Source organism: Crinia signifera, chromosome 2, assembly GCF_055691185.1.
Source record: "Crinia signifera chromosome 2, ASM5569118v1, whole genome shotgun sequence".
In the NCBI taxonomy this organism is placed as follows: domain Eukaryota; kingdom Metazoa; phylum Chordata; class Amphibia; order Anura; family Myobatrachidae; genus Crinia; species Crinia signifera.
In genome coordinates, this window is record NC_139218.1 from 278,952,726 (window position 1) to 278,974,930 (window position 22,205).

The 22,205-nt window shown below is 45.8% G+C and overlaps 1 protein-coding gene across 2 annotated transcripts in view; it reads left to right on the plus strand.

Annotated features, from left to right (window-relative positions):
• Positions 1-4,746: 4,746 nt before the first annotated feature.
• ARHGEF7 (Rho guanine nucleotide exchange factor 7) overlaps positions 4,747-22,205 on the plus strand; it is a 142,802-nt gene continuing 125,343 nt past the window's right edge. The window contains exons 1-2 of one of the 2 annotated variants that reach the window (XM_083168683.1): positions 4,747-5,189; positions 21,646-21,729. In XM_083168683.1, the coding sequence (XP_083024809.1) occupies positions 5,025-5,189; positions 21,646-21,729 (249 nt within the window). In that variant the 5' untranslated portion in view covers positions 4,747-5,024. The remainder of the gene's footprint in view (positions 5,190-21,645; positions 21,730-22,205) is intronic. The other variant, XM_083168684.1, reaches the window with a different exon arrangement.

A 22,205-nucleotide genomic window follows, 5' to 3' on the forward strand; every position in this document is an offset into this window, starting at 1 on the left:
TCTGACCCTATAAGATAGGCGACCCAGAGCAGCCAGGGTCTCTTCGGCACATCTACCTTCCCATGACTTTTCTACCGGACTATAGTTCAGCCCTGAACGATAGTGAGCTCTGACCGGACTGCACTTCGCATATTTGATGAGACGGGTAACGGTTGCATTAACGGTATTTATACTTATTGTATAGTTGGCTGGTTGTGTCTTGTATCTGTATTCTTCCCCCTTAGCAGAACCTGTTTAGTATTCATTGTTAGCATCTTGTATTACTTGTTATACCTGCATCTTCTATTCCTGTAACCCCCTGTTGTCCATTAGGGACTTAAATACAACCTTTTTATGGAGTTCTTATCTCCTTACTTCTATACTGTGGTTTGTGTCTGTTATTCGCATTTTGCGATAAAGGTATATTAAGGACACTGTCCGATAAGGTATATTCGCAGATTAGAGACAAAGTACTGCGAAGGAATCTCTGATTAAGGTATTGGTTCTTGGTGTACATAATACAATAAAAGGTACGCTACGCTGCGTTACGCTTTGTTCGCTCGTAGTTAGGTATAAAGGGTACGTTGGTTGCGGACTTATTACGTAACCAGCACTTTTCACTTATTGTCACTCTGGTCATATTTAATCGCCATTAACATAGGTTACAATGTGCAATTAGCAATACATGACAATAGGACATACTAGGGAAAAATAAGAAGCAACCTATACCCCTTTCACATCGCCCCTACTGTTATTACCAGGTTCATGCTGTTTTTTTGCCGGATTGACCCGGTAATTGGTGCGATGTGAAAGGGGTTACCGGGTCCCGCAAAGCGGTAGCAACATGGCGATATGTACGTGTAAAAAGAAGGGTTCTTACAGGTTCATTGCCATTTTGTTTTGCGGTGTGAACGGGTTAATAGGCTCGAGCGACTCGTTTCCCGTTCACACCAATGGAGGAGGCAGTGCTTGGAGCAGCACCAGTTCTAAGCGCTGCCTCCTCCCCCTCCCCGATAATGCTCCGTCGCACCCCTGGATGATGTCAACGAACCGGCAATATTGTGCACATACCAAATTGCAGGGTCACACCGGGACTGAACCGTTTCAAAATCCCGGTGCGACCCTGCATTTTGCAATATTAAAGGGGTAGAACAGGATTCACACTGCAGAAATAGTTCTGCCGCTTACAGAATAAGGAATATGGTCCTAATTTCTGTATCCACATTGCTCCTTTACAGCATTTTAAAGATAGCTGAAGGGGAAATATCAAACGAGGTTCCATTCATGGACAATAATTACATATCTGACCGACAGTAAAAAAATAAAATAAGAAAAAACTATATTAATTCTGTGTCACATTTGGAAGATGTTAACCTCTGAATTGCATACAATCTAGGCCTGATACCATGTGGATTGCTGACAGCTGTGAAAACTGTGGGCTGTGGTAATGGTTCCAGTGATACAGACTATTTGGTAGGCTGCGTATGTTAGCAGTCTTCTGAAGAGGCAAACGCCGCTTGAGTCCCGTTGTTAACATGCCAGGGGATGTGTTCCCTAACACATCCCCTTACATGTGGCCAAACAGGAGAGAAATCATTCGATGTTCCCACACCATCAAATGCTTTCTTTGGGTGATGCTGCTGGAGCACAGCCACCTCCTGCTCAGTTAGTATACCGCCCGAGTACGCGGTTCCGTGCTTGTGTCCTGGTAATCAGCTGATGGCTGACTAATAGGTCCTGTAACAATGACAATTTCTCTTCCACAGAAGGCAAGTTGTCTTTAATAAAACCCCCCCTCATTTATTTATGGTTTTCAATAAAACAATGGCTTGTATTCTTGTGTAGTGTACAGTATATAGTATACAAGTTTACTGTATTGGTGGTGGGGGTAATGTGTGTAAGAGCGGTCACAAAAACAAAACCTGTTGTTGGAAGCATAGGGCCTGTGAGCCTGGTTCAGAGGTGGGTGCTATATGTGTATGTGCAGTTGTTGATTCTTATGTATTCATACCTGCAAAAATATGCAGTCACCATCTCTATTGGCAGTAATGCCGTGTGCAACTGTGACCGCCATCATACAGTTAGGGTTACGTGTCCGCAGTAAGCTTTTCCCAGCACTTTTTTATGCATGCAGAATAGCAAAGAAAAATCAGGCCCATTGACAATGGTAGATCTCTGCTAATTAAGTAGATCCCAGGTCACAAAAGTCCGGCCACCCCTGACTTATGTCATACCACAGATACTGTATCTTTGCCCTTTTTTACATTCCTTCCAAAAACATCAGGTCCAAGTTTGCCTAAATAATGACATCATTGCTGTAACCCTTCCACCAGTGACATTATAATGAATTACATTGCTCCCTTCATCCATTTTTTATAGGTGTTCAAATTGTTGAAAGAGAAAGATATCCCATATACTCCTCACAGACAGGCCGGGTACAGTATATACAGCACATGCAGACCAGCCATATTTCCTATATACCCCTCACAGACAGGCCTGGTATATACAGCACATGCAGACCAGCCATATTTCCTATATACCCCTCACAGACAGGCCTGGTACATACAGCACATGCAGACCAGTCATATTTCCTATATACCCCTCGCAGACAGGCCTGGTACATACAGCACATGCAGACCAGCCATATTTCCTATATACCCCTCACAGACAGGCCTGGTATATACAGCACATGCAGACCAGCCATATTTCCTATATACCCCTCACAGACAGGCCTGGTACATACAGCACATGCAGACCAGTCATATTTCCTATATACCCCTCGCAGACAGGCCTGGTACATACAGCACATGCAGACCAGCCATATTTCCTATATACCCCTCACAGACAGGCCTGGTATATACAGCACATGCAGACCAGCCATATTTCCTATATACCCCTCACAGACATGCCGGGTGTATACAGCACGCACAGACCAGCCATATCTTCCCTATAGCCCTCACTGACTGGTCAGGTACACAGGGGCGTAGAGAGGACAGAACCGGTGGAGCACAAGCTCAGAGCGCCTAAGTGGTGCAGGGAGGCGGCGCGCACCGCAAATGACTGACGCTGCTCCTGCCTGACTGCTGCCCAACCACCCGGCTGAGCCTGCAGCCGCCCACAACCCGATGTCTTCCCCAGCGTCAGTGCCTCAGGCGCGCGCACCTCATAAAAGATCGGTAGACAAGTCACATCCACAGCAGCCTGGAGTCGTCCAGTGTTCAAGCGCCTGTGCTCCAGTTAGCACTGTGTGACCCCCCTTTATCCCCTGTGGCTGCAGCTGAGTCAGACTGGCAGTGGCTGTGTTCCCCAAAGTTGCCACCCTGGCCCCTGCTATCCCTTGGCCCCTTTTCCCCCTGGGACCTGATTCGATGCTGCCAGATATTGATACATTTGGATGCATTGCATCCCTCATAGAAACCTATGGAAGAAGAGGCTGCGGGCGGGACAGGAGGGATCAGAGATTCTTGCTGTGGTCCCTCCATGATACATTCATGAGCTACTTAATATTTGCGGCTAACCCCAGTAAACTAGTATTTTGGGGCGTGAAATCGGGGTGGGTGCAGGTTGATGGTGAGACTCAATGGGGCATCCCTGGGTTTGAACAGGGGTTCATTATGGCGCACCAGGTAATGAGAAGCGGGGGTGGGGGGTAGGGTCACAGGTGAGACGTTGAAGGGGAGGGTGTGTGTTGCTGGATGAGAACCCAGGGGTGGGGGGTGTGCCGTACTGGGTGAGATGGGTGTGATTCAAATGGGTAAGAACCAGGGGGTGTACCCCAGGTTAGAAGCAGAGGTGGGGTTGCCGCAGGTCAGAACCAGGGGGGAGAGCCATGACGGGTGATGAGAAGCGCTGGAGGGTATGGTTGCACAAGAAAATAGGGAGTGCTGCCGAGTGGTGAGAAACGTGCGGGGGTTTATGGTCGTGGATGAGAAGCGGGGGAGGGGGTGGTGCTGCCAGGTGAGAACCGGGGGTGGGGTGTTGCAGGGTGGGAAGCAGAGATGGATAGGCCGGATACAGTGAATGCAGTGCCAGGGATGGATAGGCCGGATACAGTGAATGCAGTGCCAGGGATGGATAGGCCGGATACAGTGAATGCAGTGCCAGGGATGGATAGGCCGGATACAGTGAATGCAGTGCCAGGGATGGATAGGCCGGATACAGTGAATGCTGTGCCAGGGATGGATAGACTGGATATACAGTGTATGCAATGGCAGGGATGGATAGGCTGGATAAAGGGAATGCAGTGACAGGGATGGATAGGCCGGATACAGTGAATGCAATGTCAGGGATGGATAGGCTGTATACAGTGAATGCTGTGCCAGGGATGGATAGACTGGATATACAGTGTATGCAATGTCAGGGATGAATAGGCTGGATAAAGGGAATTCAGTGACAGGGATGGATAGGCCGGATAGGGTGAATGCAACATCAGGGATGGATAGGCTGGATAAAGTGAATGCAGTGCCAGGGATGGATTGGCTGGATACAGTGAATGCAGTGTCTGGGATTTATGGGCTGTATACAGTAAATGCAATGTCAGGGATGGATACAGTGAATGAATGCAGTGTCTGGGATTTATAGGCTGTATACAGCGAATGCAATGTCAGGGATGGCTGAGCTGAGTGCAGTATCCTTGGAAGATACGGCGGCGGCGGTACTGCAGGCTGCGTCTGCAATCAGAAGCCACTTGACAGGCAGCCAGAGCGCCCAGCACTAGTGAGAGAGCAGCAGCAAGGGGGGCTGAGAGGAAGAGACAGGAATAGGAGGGGGAGGAAGAGGAGGAGGGGGACCGAGGGAGCGGACCTGCTGCATTTCCTACAGCATCGAGGCGTCATCCTCTGCATCTACCCAGGAAAGGAGGAACAAGCAGTAGCAGCAGCCCGGGCTTCAATGTGATCCGCCGGGGGAGTAGTAACACAGCCAGCGCATTCATCCGACAAGGGGGGGAAGGGGCTGTATCTGGGGGATCTGGCATCGGCTGCCCCTGGCCCCCCTACTCCTGCAGCGCCCGCTTGGATGTGCACTGTCCGCGGCTGCAGCGAGCCATGAATTCCGCCGAGCAGACCGTTACATGGCTCATCACACTCGGGGTGCTGGAGTCTCCCAAGAAGACTATTTCGGACCCGGAGGGCTTCCTGCAGGCGTCCCTGAAGGACGGGGTGGTGCTGTGCCGGCTGCTGGAGAGGCTGCTGCCCGGCACCATAGACAAGGTAACAGGGATATCACTGTCATGCCCGCCGCACTGCTCACCCACTGCGCGCCGTGCCAGGGTGCCCCCCACCCCCTCCTGCTCCATTCACTTCCCGGCACTGCAGGGGTTACAGTGTGGCTGGATCACCGCCCCCACGTTGTAGGGTTGTCGGGCCGACAGCTGGTGATGGAGGAGGTGCCCTCACCATACACACAGGGGGCCCAACTGGCCGGGGACATTGTCAAAAAAACAACAACCAAACACTGCAACCATAGTATACATATATACATTGCTGCCATAGTGTGTGTGTGTGTGTGTGTTTACTTACAAGTATACATTGCAGCCATAGTGTGTGCACATACATGTGTACATTACAGACATAGTATGTGTCTGTGAGCACTTACATGTGTACATTGCAGCCATAGTGTGTGCACATACATGTGTACATTGCAGCCATAGTATGTGTCTGTGTGCACTTACATGTGTACATTGCAGCCAGATTGTGTGCACTTACATGTGTACTTTGCTGTCTTATGGTGTGTACACACGGGGGCGATATGCCGTGCTATGCGAGTCCCGATGCGATCAGATCGCATCGGGACTCGCATCACACGGCATGCATGGAGGGGCACAATTTAGACCAGTGTTTTTCAACCACTGTGCCGTGGCACACTAGTGTGCCTTGAGCTGTTCTCAAGTGTGCCCCCAGATCTAGAGATGCCCAAACTAGTTTACAGCCACCACCAGTTCAAGCGTTATTTACTGGTCTCTTCTTTTCATTTAAAGGGCCAATGTATTTTATTTGTGTTACCTGTGGGGACCAGTGTGATTGTTTTTTATATGGGGACCAATAGGTTTTTTTTTTTTCCTGTGGGGGGCAATGTGTTTTGTTTGCCCTGTGGGGATCTCATGGTGTGCCTTGGTAGTTTTAAAATCTTATTTAGTGTGCCGCAAGGTAAAAAGGTTTAAAATCACTGATTATGCAGATCTACACTATATAGTCTTGCCTGCCCTCTCTATCTGGCTGCCGATTTTGCTCTTACACAGGAGCACACATAGGGCTCGCAAGCCCTAAAAAAGCATGCGATCCCCTTCTAATAACACGACCAACCAACTGGGTTGGTCGACCCAGGTTATTCAGTTTGGTACTCTCACACTGCACCTCAACCCGGTTTTACCGGGCAATAACCCGTGTTATAGGTGCAGTGTGAAAAGTGTATACTACCCCATTTACATCTCAAAGCGGGGTCGGACCAGGGTTCGTTTCACATTAAACCCGGGTCACCCATTATACAGAGGGCGACTGTAATTTATCCCTTCTTATAACCTGGGTGGAATTGCCCGGTTGGTCGACCCGGGTTATAAACTGTGGTGCTTTCACACAGCACCTCAACCCGGGTCCATACATCACCAATCCAGCAATAACCTGGGTCCGAAGTGCAATGTGAAAGAAAAGCAAGTGACCAATGTCATCCTATGGTTATATTCTTCTTGGGTGTACTACTGGTCATAAATATTATTGTTCTTCAGTGTTCTATAAGCTGAGGTTCTACAATTATATTTGTTTATGATTTACCGGTTTCAATAAATATCATTGTTAAGTGAAAACAAATGTATCTACCTCTCCCTATTCCTTCTGTTATGTATAATTGGTGCCATATAGTGTATGCAACTACATGTATACATTGTCGCCAGAGTAGGTAATTACTTACATACTGTATACACATTGGTGCCATAGTTTGTGTGTATATTTACAAATCTACTGTACATTGCTACTTTAGTGTGTAGACCTAATATGGATTCATACATCTATACATTCCTGCCATAGTGTGTGTATAAATATGTACACATTGTTGATAGCGTGTATATTTGGGTGCACTAACATTTAATCATTAATGTCAAAGGGCCTGATTCAGACCTGATCACACAGTGGCGGATTATCGATACACTACACATGTGTGCGGCCCGTGGTATGCTTGCACGAGGCCATCCTTCCACAAAGTCCTGTAACTTTTTCTATACGCATGCTGGTGACAAGGTGATCGTCAGGAAGTAGGCATCTGGGGGTGGAAACCGGCAGTTTAGTGGGAGTGCTAGGGAAAATGCTTGGGGTGTCTGGGAAAACGCTCTAGGTCGACAGTCAAAAGGTGGACATGGGGGTTTTCACAGTTTTTTTGATCCGAATGTCAACACAGTCGACATGGACACAGTTTAAAGTGCACTGGATTCCCTCACTTTGGGCACGGTGCCTCGCTACGCTTGGCACACTATTTTATTCTCACACCATGCCCTAGTGCAGGGCTGGGCAATTGCGGCCCTCCAGATATTGAGGAACTACACATCCCAGGATGCTCTGCATTAGTTTTGCTATGTGGCCATGCTGAAACTAATGCAAGGCATGCTGGGATGTGTAGTTCCTCAACATCTGGAGGGCCACAATTGCCCAGCCCTGCCCTAGTGGATGGCAGGGCATGGAATACCGCCTGTCAGCACATGTCGGCTCAAAAAACAGTGAAAAACCCCATGTCGACCAAGACACTGTCGAACTAATGACCTTTCGACCTAGACCTAGACCCATGTCGACCTTATGACTGTCGACCATCATGCTGTAGACCAAATGACAGCATCCCTTTTCATTGCACCACTGAATAAGTCCAGGGCTACGCGGCTCCTGCAATGAATTGTGTCCAGTGTAAAAATCATTTGATGGTGAGCTTGTTACAAAGGATTTTGGACATATACGCATGGCTGTTACTGGATGTGTAGCCTTACAGATCCATTGTATATGGTAATGTGGGGTGCCTACCAGTCACTGGTGTGTAGTCAGCGGCTTGCACTGAAATCTGTGGCCATGCATCTGGACATTCTGCATCTGCAAAGTGCCAATAGTTTGGCTGATGGTGCATCGATTGAATTGCCCTGCAGCTGGGGAGCATCACACTAGAACACCAATCGCCCAAGGCATTACAATAAAGATGCAGTAGCGGCTGTATCTGTCCGCCCTCAGTGTGTGTGTGTGTGTGTGTGTGGGCAACCATCGAATGATGCGGGTGTTCATCCATAGGCTGCGAATGGATGTTTATGTTAAACATCCCTGCGTGCTAACACACACAATGCCGGGTCACACCCGGGATTAGGACATGGGTTCCATCCCCAGAACGACACAGCATTTGCAGTCTGAAAGCTCCACGTCCCACCCGACGTATTGCTGGGTCGGTGGCGTCACATGGAGCGGAGCTGAGCGGCGACGAGTCATCGGGGGCTTGGGAGGAGGCAGTGCTTGGAGCTGACAGCGCTGCTTCCTTCATACTGTGAACAGGACCCAGGTCGCTCGCCCCAGGCTACCCATTCACACTGCACTTGACACGGGTCATTACCAGGGTTAAACTCCCCTCTTGCTTGACCCGAGGTGGCCCTCGACCCATGTTGAGGCTGCAAGGACACGGCAGTAACCCGGGTCTAGAGTGCGGTCTGAAAGCGGTATAACTGTACCACTGAATGTTTGCAGCTAACTCCCCCCAAAACACCAGTTTTTGGATGTTACCCATAAATATTAAGTAATTCCAGAATGTATCAAGAAGGGACTGCAGCATAAATCTCTGATGCCTACTGTGATCCATTCTGTCTCACATTCAGCCGCAACCCCCTTTTGGTTTCTATGGGGGATGTGATGCAGCCTGATGTACCAATATTGGGTAACATTGCATTGGGTCCCAGAGCTACCGCCATTCTGAGATGGCGGTAGCCTATTGCAGCCTATGGGTTACTTACCGCACTCCCCGCAGGGAAGTACGGTCAGCGCTTATCATGCATTCACAGGTCGCAGGAATGGGCTCCAATCGAAGCCCCTGTCCCTGCGTCTGCAGGGATATACATCCTGCCTATAGATTGCATATTGCAATGCGATCCTGGACGGTAGATCCCATCCAGATTGCATTGTATATGCAATCGTATGGTAAATGGGCCTCTCAGACTTCTATATGTGCTCATATAATATACACTGATCCTGAGACAAGGGTCATGCTGCTTATGGCCAGCTGAGCTCTGAGCCAGTCTGCATTGTGCATTATAATGTGAATTAATTTACTAATAGAGGGAGTCTGAGGTGAGGCACTGCATGTTCCCAGGCTCCTATCTATCTATCTATCTATCTATCTATCTATCTATCTATCTATCTATCTATCTATCTATCGTGTACGTATGTATGCAGTTGAGTAAGCTGGTAAAGACGGTGTAATGGTTAGCATTACTGCCTCACAGCACTGAGGTCATGGGTTCGATTCCCACCATGGCCCTAACTGTGCGGAGTTTGTATATTCTCCCCGGACTTGCGTGGGTTTCCTCCGGGTACTCCGGTTTCCTCGCACAGTCCAAAAATATACTGGTATGCTAATTGGCTCCCAACAAATGAACCCTAGAATGTCTGTGTATGCATGATGTACATGTGGTAGGGGACATAGATTGTAAGCTCCACTGGGGCAGGTACTGATGTGAATGTTCAAAATTCTCTGTAAAGCGCTGCAGAATATGTGTGTGCTATATAAGAAACTGTTAATAAATAAATAAATAATAATCAAGAGACAGAGGGGCAGATGTTTTAATCTGCCGTTTTCGTTTTTTAAATAACGGGTCCCTCTTCTCCAGCATAACGTGGAGAAGCAGGCACCTGTATTGGGCAGATGATTAACCCCCTCCAAACCGATAAGGAGAGTTGTTATGCCCAGCGTTAATGGCTCTCCTTATTGCCCCCCCCCCCGGTGTCTTGCGCAGTGCGCTTTCCCCCCGCCGGCTCTAATGGGCATGCGCAAGATCTCCAGCACAGCCAGAAGCAGGGCTTGCGTTGTCCCCGCAGTGGGGGATAGGACAACGCTAGCCCTGGGCTGGTGAAGTGGCCAGGGTGATTTAACGCCTGGGCGGCTGTTAATACATTGCCCCGGCCGCTAATCACTGGGGGGATTACAGGGGACAGTCGCGCAGAGCGTAACTCGGCTGGCTGTCACCTAGCGCACGTTGGGTGCACTAGTGATACATTAGCCTAAATGTAATCCCCCCCCCAGGTAACCAACGTTAACTGCATTTCTGCACTTAAAGCTGGTTCATACATCTGCCCCTTAGTCCCAAATAGTAATTAGATTGAGTTCATTAACTGTCATCAGGATCAAACATATAAAAACATGGCTTACTTATATTTCAAACACCCATGTGCACTGGTCGCTTTCTCTGGCGCTGAGTTGGCATTCAATTTCGTCACTGCCACAGAATGGTAACGCTTGCTTCCAGCATTCTCTGACAGTTACGTGTATTTCCTAGACGAAGAAAGGACCATCAGGTGACAGGATGAGGAACAAGGTCTGAACCTGGTAGCCCAAATGGACTCCTGCAGGCTCGCCACACTTCATCCACCTGCTTACAAAAGACAATAGGTGGCTGTGTGGGTAGTGACAGTGTGGGGCCACCGGTCTTGCTCCTCCACCTGGCTGTGAAAGCCACTAGGATTTAGCAACTACCATCACTTGACCGTTCAGCCGGTAACCTAGCAACAGTGAAAACAGCATAAAGAGGATACTTCAGCATAGCATACATTGATGGCTGTTACAGGGTGTACACATGGTGCGCATTCGATATGGACTATATAGTACAGATCTGTATTATGGAAGTTATTCTAATTGACTCGGACCGATGCTTTCTACTGCGCATGTGCATATTCGCATATGCACATGTGCAGGGCTGCTGTGCAGGTGTCTTCGGCGACTTGCATAATCGCTGCAGCGCTCGCATAGGGGGAGGTTGGGAAGTAGGCAGGCAGGGGTCATTCGCATGCAAACGCCCTGCGTTTCTTGGGCATACCCATGAAAATGCTGGTTGCTCCCTGGAAAACGCTGGGCATCCCCATGCAACGCCAGGCAGGCTGCTGATGTCATAGGATGTCAGCCTCCTGCCCAGTTCTCGGACCGGACACTGCAAGTCTAAGTCAACCCAGAATGACTTAGATTTGCGAGCAGGGTAGAAATCATTGGATGGTCGGTGACCATCCAATGATTTGGGGCCCGCACGCTACCCTGTGAATGGGTGTTTATGCAAAGCGGCAGGGATATTGGCACGGCAGCGGGGGGCGGGCATTTGCATGCCTGATGGGCTGTGTTAGAAGGCTCACTAAGTAGTGGATTTTCGGCATCCGGGTGGCTGCCAGACAATGTCTAAGTTGATAACAAAAGTTTGATGTCAACAGACAAATTGGTTATTTTAAGGCCATACACACTAGAAGATATGAAAGCTGAAAGATATTGGTGAACAATTTTCCTTAAGCTGATGAAAGATATTGTGCATCCACCCTGAACGATGGGTGCAAACAGCATGAGCAATAGTGGCAGATTGACCTGCATCGTTAACAAAGAGCGGGGGACCTGATTGGAAACAGTAAATTGCTGATGTAAAATAACCTATAAGGGTGGTGGGGGGATGGCGGGTGGCGTTTACCTGTTCGCTAGGCTGTGAAGATACGCAGCCTGGTGAACAGGTCTGAATCAGGCCCTCAATTCGGCCACCTGCGGCCGATATTGTTAACTACATTGATCATGGCCAGGATTGTCTAGTGCAGTGGTAGTCAACCCTAGCCCTTGAGAGCTACCAACAGTTCACATTTTCCAGACAACCTAGCAGCTGCACTCATTAATCACTGACACATTTTAAAAGATACACAGATGGAGCTAAGTAGCTCACTTGTGATTCTGTGAGGAGACCTGCAAAACATGCACTGTTGGTAGCTCTCGAGGACTAGGGTTGGCTACCCCTGGTCTAGTGTGTATGTGGCTATAGCCTTCATCAGTTCTTGCCAATCATTTCCCATAGCTCTGAATTAAGCAGCTATATATAGTACTTAGGGCATGATTCTGGTTCACTCGCAAAAGTAAACTCCTTCTTTAATGGACAAAATCATGTGCACTGCAGGGGGGGGGGGGGGGCAGAGAGTTAGATTTACCCTGCACAGAAACTAAATAACACCCAAATCTAACTCTCTCTCAGTACATTACATCTGCCCCCCTGCAGTGCACAATGGCTTTATCCATTAAAGAAGGAGTTTGCTTTTGCTAGTAAACCAGAATCAGGCCTTTAATTCAGACTTTTATTTATTATTTATAACCATTCCTTATATAGCGCACACATATTCCGCAGCACTTTACAGAGAATATTTCAACATTCACGTCAGTCCCTGCCCCAGTGGAGCTTACAATCTATATTTCTGGGATGCGGTCATTTGGTCTACAGCATGATGGTCGACACCATTAGATCAACATGTGAAAAGGTTGACATGGGTCTAGGTCTACATAGGAAAAGGTCGACATGGTTCTAGGTCGAAAGGTCATTAGTTTGACATGTCATTAGTTCGACAATGTCTAGGTCGACAGTCAAAAGGACGACATGTTTTTTTTTTTTAGTCGACAGGTGGTATTTTATGCCCTACCATCCACTAGGGCATGGTGGGAGAATAAAATAGTGTGTCAAGCGCAGCGAGGCACCGTGCCCGATGCATTGCGAGGGGATGCGGTGCACTTCAAACTGTCCATGTCGACTGTTGACACTCAGGTCAAAATACAGTGAAATAAAACCCCCATGTCGACATTTTGACTGTCGACATAGACAGGTGGGGAAAATGGGTACTTATGTAGTATCTGGGCTGCCGATTTTGAAATCGGGTCCATCGCATCGCATCGCATACGACCATATCGCATGCGAAGCGATGCGATGGACCCGATTTTTCCATAGGATTCAATGTTAAAATGGAATGAATCCATTTTAACATGGAATTCAATGGGAAAAGGGGTCCTTTTCATACCCCTACTATCCAAGTGGGCATGGAGTTGGATATAAACCTGTGGCGAGCGGACACAGAATACCGTCCACTCGCGGGGCTCGCCACGCTTCGGGCTCGGTGGCTCGCTACGCTCGCCACAGGTTTATATCCAACTCCATGCCCACTTGGATAGTAGGGGTATGAAAAGGACCCCTTTTTCCCATTGAATTCCATGTTAAAATGGACTCAGTCCATTTTAACATTGAATCCTATGGAAAAATCGGGTCATCGCATCGCATGCGATATGGTCGCATGCGATGCGATATCGCATCGCATCGCACTGATTGTATGCCTTAAGTTAAGGCATACAATCAAAAAATCGGCAGCCCAGATACTACATAAGTACCGGAAAATGTAATATGTTGCGAAAGATTCTGAATTGGGTCCATAGCATAGTGTTTTGTATAATGTCAGAAATCCTGTGAAGACATAGAAATTGAGAATACAGATGGGGCCGCTCTCATCGCGACTACCGCCTGTGTGCACTGTCTGCCAGAATGGGGTGCACACATGTCAAGACGTTTGCACTCCCCATTCTCGGCATTGGACACGCCAGCTTGTTTGATGCTCGCAGCTTGACCTGCTCCCTAACCCATAAAGAACCAGCAAAGTCAGGAGGGATCATATGCAAGTGTGGAGACAAAATGATGTTTTCCATCTGGCACTTAAAGAGTTTAATATGATCATGGCTGCTAATATGCAGAGAAGTACCTCATCCTGAATGCTAGTATGCAAAGTAAACCTCATTATTTATGGAGATAGTACCAAACAAATGCCCTTAGTGACCCTACACTTCTCCCTCCTCTCAGACAATGTCTTCTTTCCAGCAAGTGAATGAACGCTATTCCACACCATATCTAGCGATCCTTGTACTGGAACAGCCAGTGTGTAACAATAGATCAGCTTGGTCCTGCAATAACAGCACAAAGCTACTGTTCAGTGAATATTAGCTCTGTGATATTAGATATGGGGACTCATCTGAGGTTACCCTGCAGCTGGGGACAGCCCTTTCTTTGTTCTGTACAAGACATTAACTATGCAATTGATTTTGCATAAAGTCGTATCCATAAAAATCACTTTTTGTGCTTGCTCCAATAATACCGCTTTCACACTGCCTAAACGTTTTAAAAAATGGTATTTTAAAACAGTATTTAAAACGGGTCTGATCCTTGACATTGCACTAGATTACCCTTTTAAATACCATTTAAATACCATTCACATCAGTCAACCCGTTTCAAGGCAGAATATGTATTGCGGGTCTACAGATGTGGTTACGGATCAATATTGTAAAATAACAGTGGTTTTATTGATATGAACAAGTGATAAAAAAGCGCTGTATCATACAATGAAAAGGAGTCAAAGCCTTTAAACTGGTGATGTTAAAGTGGAAGGGAGTTGTAGGGAGCTGGCATCCCTACTCCCTACAGTGCACAGTACTCCCTGATACAGTCCAAAGTCTTAGCGCTGGTCCCTCGCCAAAATTTCCGTCCCTCGGTGCCGCTTCCTGGCTAATATCCCAGTCTTCCTCTGAAAAACCTGCACACAGACCGGAGCTCCACAACCGCATACGCTCCGGGTGCCGTCATCATCTGGCGTCCCGGGAACTAGCGGAGGCTGTTTAGAAGCTCCGGCCAGTAGTCAGGCACCCGCCCCTCTGGGAGATCAGCGAAACATCGCAACTTCGCCGAATCTCTGCTGACTGACTCCACGGCACCCGGCATATTAGCCAGGAAGCGGCACCGAGGGACCAAAATTTCGGCGAGGGACCAGCGCTAAGACTTTGGACTGTACTTAAGGTATCAGGGAGTACTGTGCACTGTAGGGAGTAGGGACGCCAGCTCCCTACAACTCCCTTCCACTTTAACATCACCGGTTTAAAGGCTTTGACTCCTTTTCATTGTATGATACAGCGCTTTTTTATCACTTGTTCATATCAATAAAACCATACAATATTGATCCGTAACCACATCTGTAGACCCGCAATACATAGCTTTGGGTACAGGCACTCATAGATTACACCTCCCAGGGCAGAATGCAGAGGACAGCCTATCACAGGTCTGTAATCTGTTGTTTTTTTTCTAAATACCGTTTCAGTGCCATTCGTATGGCACAAAAAACGTATTTGAACCGTGTAGGACTCTGCTTTTTAACCGTGTTGAAATACCGGTTATCTTTAACCGGTAAATCAACTCTGGCACCTTCACACTGCACCCTTAACCGTTTTAAAATGGAAAAAAACTGCAATATACCGTTTTAAAAGTGCGGTGTGAAAGGGGTATAATTCTTCTATTTAAACATTACTACCTAAATAGAATCTAGAGCCAAAAAAGGTTTCGAGCAGCACCTGAAACAGTTTGCTATGAGTGAAACATGTACCCCTGGCCAGAAACACAAATACTATCGGTTAATTGACACCGGACACATTAATGAGTATTTTTTTAGTAAAAAGGTGTCCTAGCTGTAATTTTGACATCCAAGAACTACTCTAATAACTCATATTACAATGAGAAGCAACAAGTGATATTTGTATACCTAGAACAGTGAGCTCTGGATATGTACTTTTTATATAGATGGATCTGACAGATAGTTGGCCATTACCACACATGGTGATTACTGTAAACCCTGTCTGTACTCTTGTCAAGAACACTAATCCATTTCCTAATCTTACTTCTCACAAATACATTATCCCCTTTAGTACTAGAGCAATAATCTGTAATGAATCCTGATTATGCATGAAAAACTCAACCCCAAATAAAGATTTCCAATTAATCCAATTATTTTAAAAAGTACATTACAGTACAATATAATTATTCATTTGCACCAGTGATTGAGTTAGAAACAACTAAATATATTGGCTATAGTTGAAATGAATATGTTCTTCATGTCTGGCTGCATTTATAATGTCACAGTTTACTCTAAAGGTGTGTACACAGGCATTGATTAACTTTCCATTCAATTTGCTTTCGATTTCCCCAATTCCACTCCCTTTCGATTTGTCCTTTGCTTTCCATTCGATTTCACATTTGTTCTGCACTTTTGCATTCGATATTGATTTCAATAGGTGTTCAAGGCACATTACACATTCGATTTACTGGATCAAATCGAAGTACACATTCGATTTACTGGATCAAATTTGATATTTCCTTGCCTGCACAGTCTATTTTTCTTTCCGATATAGAGAAAACGGGAGCGCGCATCAAATCTTATGTGGATCGAATGCGTCTTAAAAACCGTTCGATTTCATTTAGACTTTGCTTCTATAAGCAAAATCTAAACGAAAACCTGTCAGAATCAAAGTGTGTGTACACCCCTTTAGGTAGGTAGATTGTTTATTGCCCTATGCATGGAAATTAAACCTTATATGATAGATTTATGTGTAGCGTGCAAGTCCAATGAGGGACTGAGGGATTTGCTCTATAGGACAGTTCTTTCTGGTATATTTAAACAACTTGGTTCAGTAAACAGTGTTCACTCTAGGATTTTTTTAGGGCAGGGTGCTGACTACCGAACAGCACTTTTTTCAATCAAATTTTATATTAGAAATTTACATTAGAAACAAAAAATACCCCTCCTATATACAAATTTGCACACTGCACTAGGATTAAGCCCATTAAACATGTTCATACTCTGCTATGCCCATTACATATTCTGTCGTAATGACAATTACACATTATGGCATATATGCCTGTTACACATTATACCACACACCATATGCCTACGGCATTCACCGTAATACCCATTACACAACCGAAAGTTCTCAGCGGCATGTCATTGGATTTGGGGTGGTGAATGGGATCGCATGCGATACATTGTATGAAAAATGGCCGCATAAGATGTATCGCATGTGATCCAGCCGCAGATGAGTTGCCAGGTATCGCATGTGAGGCTAGCATGTGATTCCTCAGCCTAGTGTATGGGGACGTTTATATCCTGTTGGCAGCTTACTGTTTCACTGCATCTCTACATGCATTGGAAATAGACTTAAACTTGAAATATTTCTTCATATTTTAGTAAACAATTCTGATTCTATTTGGTGAATTTAGGAGACTGTGAAAAAAAAATATTAATGCTGCATTGGCAAATGTTTGGGTACCATTGACTAAAACATGCCCTGAGTTAGAACTACTTGAATGCTGAGGTTGGGCACCACTGTAAACCAGTGCATGTGGCTACCAATCAATCTGTGTGGACAAATGGAAACAATTCTTGTCCCGTCCCACATAATTGAACCTAAAGAAAAAATATAAACACATTTTACCAAATGGAATTTTTTATTATAAAATCCACACTAATATGACAAATGTAATAATTTTTTCCTCTTCTTATTGAATATACTCAGATTTCCTCTACATAAAAAAACAGACTGGGTTTATTATTACTATATATGACACTGAAGGTTTTTTGGTCTGACACTGGTTCTTCTAGACAGATTATATTTCCATTCAGCATGATGAACTGAATGTTTGCCTGTGGGCATCATTTCAGAACATCCAAACTCAGTGCTGGTGTCATTGATAAAGTACAAGTAAAAATAGCTTGCGTCATAGTAGAGGTCAAATAATTTAAAACAGGGATTTTTATTAAACTGTAAATGTAATTACTATGGTTTAATAGCGATTCATATCTGTATCATTAGATTAATCAGTCATAGTAATTTGGATTAATATGGAAAAATGTGGATGGAATCCATGGGGTAAATTTACTATGATGGGAGTTCTATTGAAGATGGGATGTTGCCCATAGCAACCAGTCCGATTCCACTTCTTATTTATTTAGCACCTTCTAAAAGAGAATAGATAGAATCTCATTGGTTCCCATCTTCCATAGAACTTCTATCTTAGAAAATGCACGTTCGCAATAATATTGTGAACATTGCTCAGTGCGTGGGAACGATAACGCTGCTCTCTCCCTCCGGTCCTTATTAAACTCGATACGATAAAGATAAATTTATCATGAAATAATAAGAGGGTCAGTGGTGAAGCAAACAATTTATGTTTATCTTTATTGTGTATGCACTATATCGTTTATTCTGTAGCTCCAGTGAGTTCAAGGGAATCTGACTTTATCACATACGGGGTGATTCAGACACAATCGCTGCGGGCTGACTTCGCTCGCCGTCCAATGTTTGGGGTTTGCCCATGCACAAATATGCGCAAACCCCCGTAGCGAGCACCTTAGGCGAGTTTCACACTCGTTGGGGCGTTTGCTACAGGATGGGTGGGTAGGGGGGCGGATGCAGGGGTCGCTGCAGGGAGCTTCATCTGGTCGCTCTTGGCATTTACCTGTGTCCAAATCCCGGCATTTTCGCACTGCACAAATAACCTGAGTCCGACCCGGGTTGTTGCTGGGTCAACCCGAGACTCTGTGCTGTGTGAAAGGGCCATTTGAAAAAACCCTGATCCAGCAACCCGGCATTCTGACCCGGGTTAAAAGGAATGTTAATCCCAGGTCGAAGCCGGGTTGCTTAGGGTTAATCCCGGGTCTGACCTGGGTTGCTTCTCCCTCCACTACAGGGAATAGGCAATGTCCGCTCCAATCGCTGCCTCCTCCACGCCCCCGATGATGCTCCGCCTTGCCCCCTTTCTGACATCAGTCACCCGGCTTTTTGCTGAGTCACTTTGGAGGCTAATCATCGCAAATGCCAGGTTGCTCCAGGGATGGACCCATGTCGATATCCTGGGTGCAACCCGGCATTTGCAATGCGAAAGGGGAATAAGTGTAAGAAACTTGTGCTTTTTATCACTTGTCTCCTAAAACAAATCACCATCTGAGGTTTGCTGAACCTGGGGTGATTACACAAAAGCAGGCATGTCCAAACTATGGCCCTCCAGCAGTTGTGAAACTACACATCCCAGCATGCCTTGCCATAGTTTAAGCATTCCCTAATAGCAAAACTAGCATGATGGGACTTAGTTTCACAACAGCTTAAGGGCCGCAGTTTGGACATGCCTGCACTAAAGGGTCTCTTTATAAATCTCTTGCCCTGAAAAGGGGCATACACATGGGGTGATTTCAGCCCCATTTCTAAGCAATCTCAGTACGATCGCTGAGCACACAGCGTTGCGGTTGATTTGATGTGTGCTGAGCGATCGTGCTTAAGCACGTTGCTCAGGAAGACAGCCGGATTGCCCCGTATATATGGGGTTTAAATCCCATCTGTTTTTGTTGTCATTATTTACAGTAAAAACAGATGCTTTTTATGCAATTCATAAAAAAAAAGTCATGCCAGTATATTGAGTCCTTTAAAAGCTTGTCCCAGCAAAGAGTGAATAATAAAGTGAGGCTTTTGCAATCCCTTTATTGATGAGTTTGTACCCAGTTGCTGTGCCTGGTGAAGAGTATCAGTCCAATCTGTCTGGTGGGAACAAAAATCTGTTAATGTATGGGAGCATATGACAATTAACCATTTGCTCCCAGACACTTGAAAAGAGACAATAGTCATTCAGACAAATTTGTTAAGCCATTTGATTTAACAAATGTATTAGAACAATAATTTTTATCCACTTTCCAGCATTTATGGCAAATGGTTGATTGTCATTTGCACCAGTACATTACCACTGCTTTCACACAGCGGCGCCTAAATACCTGGCTTTTCAAGCGCCGGATTATTCAGCTGTCAGACGCCTTTAGATTTCCCCTATTACATGGGTTTTTCACCTGTGTGAAAGGGTCAATCTGAATCTTAAACTCCGGCCCTGTTTTTTTGCAGGGTCAGAGACCCGAAGTTTAACATCCGGATCGACCCTTTCACACAGAAAAATGACCTGCGTATTTAATGAAATTCCAGGGTGGAACTGCTTCACCTTTTCACCCCTTTCACACAGAATTTAATTTTCTGTGTGAAAGGGGAATACCTGACATATTGGACAGATATATCTTTGTGTGTGTGTGTCTACCCAGCTTTATAGGCCACAATAGCTTTCACCAACAGAGGAGTCCAGCATCAAAAAATGGGAGCTTTGGGAGTTTGGTGGTTGGGACTTCATTGACATTTGAGCTTCACGGTTGTTCCTGCCCTGATGTCTAATTGTCTCCAGGCTTGAATAAAACAGTGGAAAAAGCAAACTAGTCAGAGGTTTTTCTACTATCCATGTTAGTCGGATGATGCTCACAAGCTATTACAGGCTCTATTCAAATTCTATCTACTGCGGTACACTGATAAGTGTTAGCGACATGACACATTATTATAGTCACCACTCTTCTACACCTTTGCAGCCTCATTGTTAGTGCTACAAAATCTGCAGAGATTGAAGCTAGACTTTATAGCATATTGACCCATACCTCCCAACATGACCCTCTCCAGGGGGGACACTTTGTTCTGTTTCTGGACATCCCTCATAATGTATGATTGCTATTACCTGTGTGGAAACACCTTTCTTACCCATTTCCCTGGGTAATCATACATTAAGAGGGAAGTCCAGAAACAGAGCAAAGTGTCACTCCTGGAGAGCGTCATGTTGGAGGTATGGTGACCTAAGGCTTGTGACATGTGGCTTAAATTAAAAAAACATAAATAACACTGTATAATTTGTACATGAATAGTTGCAAATTATGGATTTTATTGCAACATTCTGTTTTATGAAGCTATACTCAGTTGTTTTAATGTATTTATAAATGGATTTGTCAGTAGGACGCCATTTCACCTGAACATACCTCCCATTCTAGGAGGGACACAATGCTGTTTCTGGACTTCTATCTTAATTTATGATTGAAATCACCTGTTTTAAACAGGGTAATTGCTCAGAAAGGTGTTTCACCACAGGTGATGGTAATACTAAATTAAGAGGGGAATCCAGTAACAGATCAATGTGTCCCGCCTGGAGAGGGTGATGTGGGGCGGTATGCCAGAGCATCTATTTAAGAAAGCTAATTTTATAGGTTCTGAAACTGTCTCCAGGACCCCAAACAGTTCATGTTTTCCACGTCTCCTCGCAGAATCAGCAGGTGAAATAACCTGTGGATCTTTTAAAATGTATCCGTAATAAGTACACCTGTGCACCTGCTGGGTGATCTGGAAAACGTGAGCTGTTTGGGGTCCTGAGGGCAGAGATTGAGAACCACGGTGGCATTGTATTCTGCATTGAATTGTTGGGCTGATGTACAGCAACAGAGTTTCTGTATGTTTCTGTGATCTGGAAATCCATTTGTATATTGCCAGCTCAATAATAAGTGATCCAACGCCTGCACACAGTGTACACTGTAACCGCTGTCCTGGAGGGGATTGCAGTGTGGCTAGCTCCTTCAGGTGCACGGTATTAGCAGTCCCGTAGCGGATGCAGTGCCGGCAGTGTGCGCACACTACTATGGGATCGGTAGTGATCTATCCTGGTGGTGCATGATCATTAGGGAATCCCGAGCCAAGGACTATCCCTTCTCTACCCGGGCAGCAGCCTGACTCTTCCTAGCACGTCATTTCCTGAGCTGCTTGGATTTGCTTCCTGGTGGCGTTAAAAAGCAGCTACAGGGGGAATAATAAATAGAGAATAAGGTGAGAGTCCCCGGGGGTTGTAAGTGACAGCAGCCACTGACACTGCGTGCAGCTCTGCAACCGGACGGGGGATGTGTATGACATTGCTGTGCGGGAAATGTGCCTTGTGCGTAACACTGTATCTGTCCCCCGCAGGTGTACCCGGAGCCGCGCACGGAGGGAGAGTGCCTGGGAAACATCAGGGAGTTCCTGAAAGGTTGCAGCGCCCTCAGCCTGGAAGTGAGTCTCTGTTCTTCTCCCCCACTCAGCACTGACTGACTCACCTGTAGAGAACTGGTGCAACATGCATGCATACACACATTACACCCACCCACATTTATTGCATACATACATACATACATACACACAGAGACACTTGTGCACAGCATATTATGTAATGTGATATAGGTGCTTGTGGTGGTGGTTATAGAATACATGATGATTTGCAACTTGATGACTATAGGCTGCTGGGGTGCACAGTGGCTGATGCTAATATCCTTCTCTGATTCATATACTTTAATAATGGATAATTAGGTCACCTGCTGTTTAGACATAACCATTACAGTTAATACAATTCTAATGGAAAATATTATTTATGCTCACCCTATACAGTTAATGATTTTGTGTAGGAATTTTACCAATCATGTAATAATATTTTGTCAAGATGTACTTTTAATATTGTATTGCATTATTTTGTGCTGGCTGAGATTAAGGAT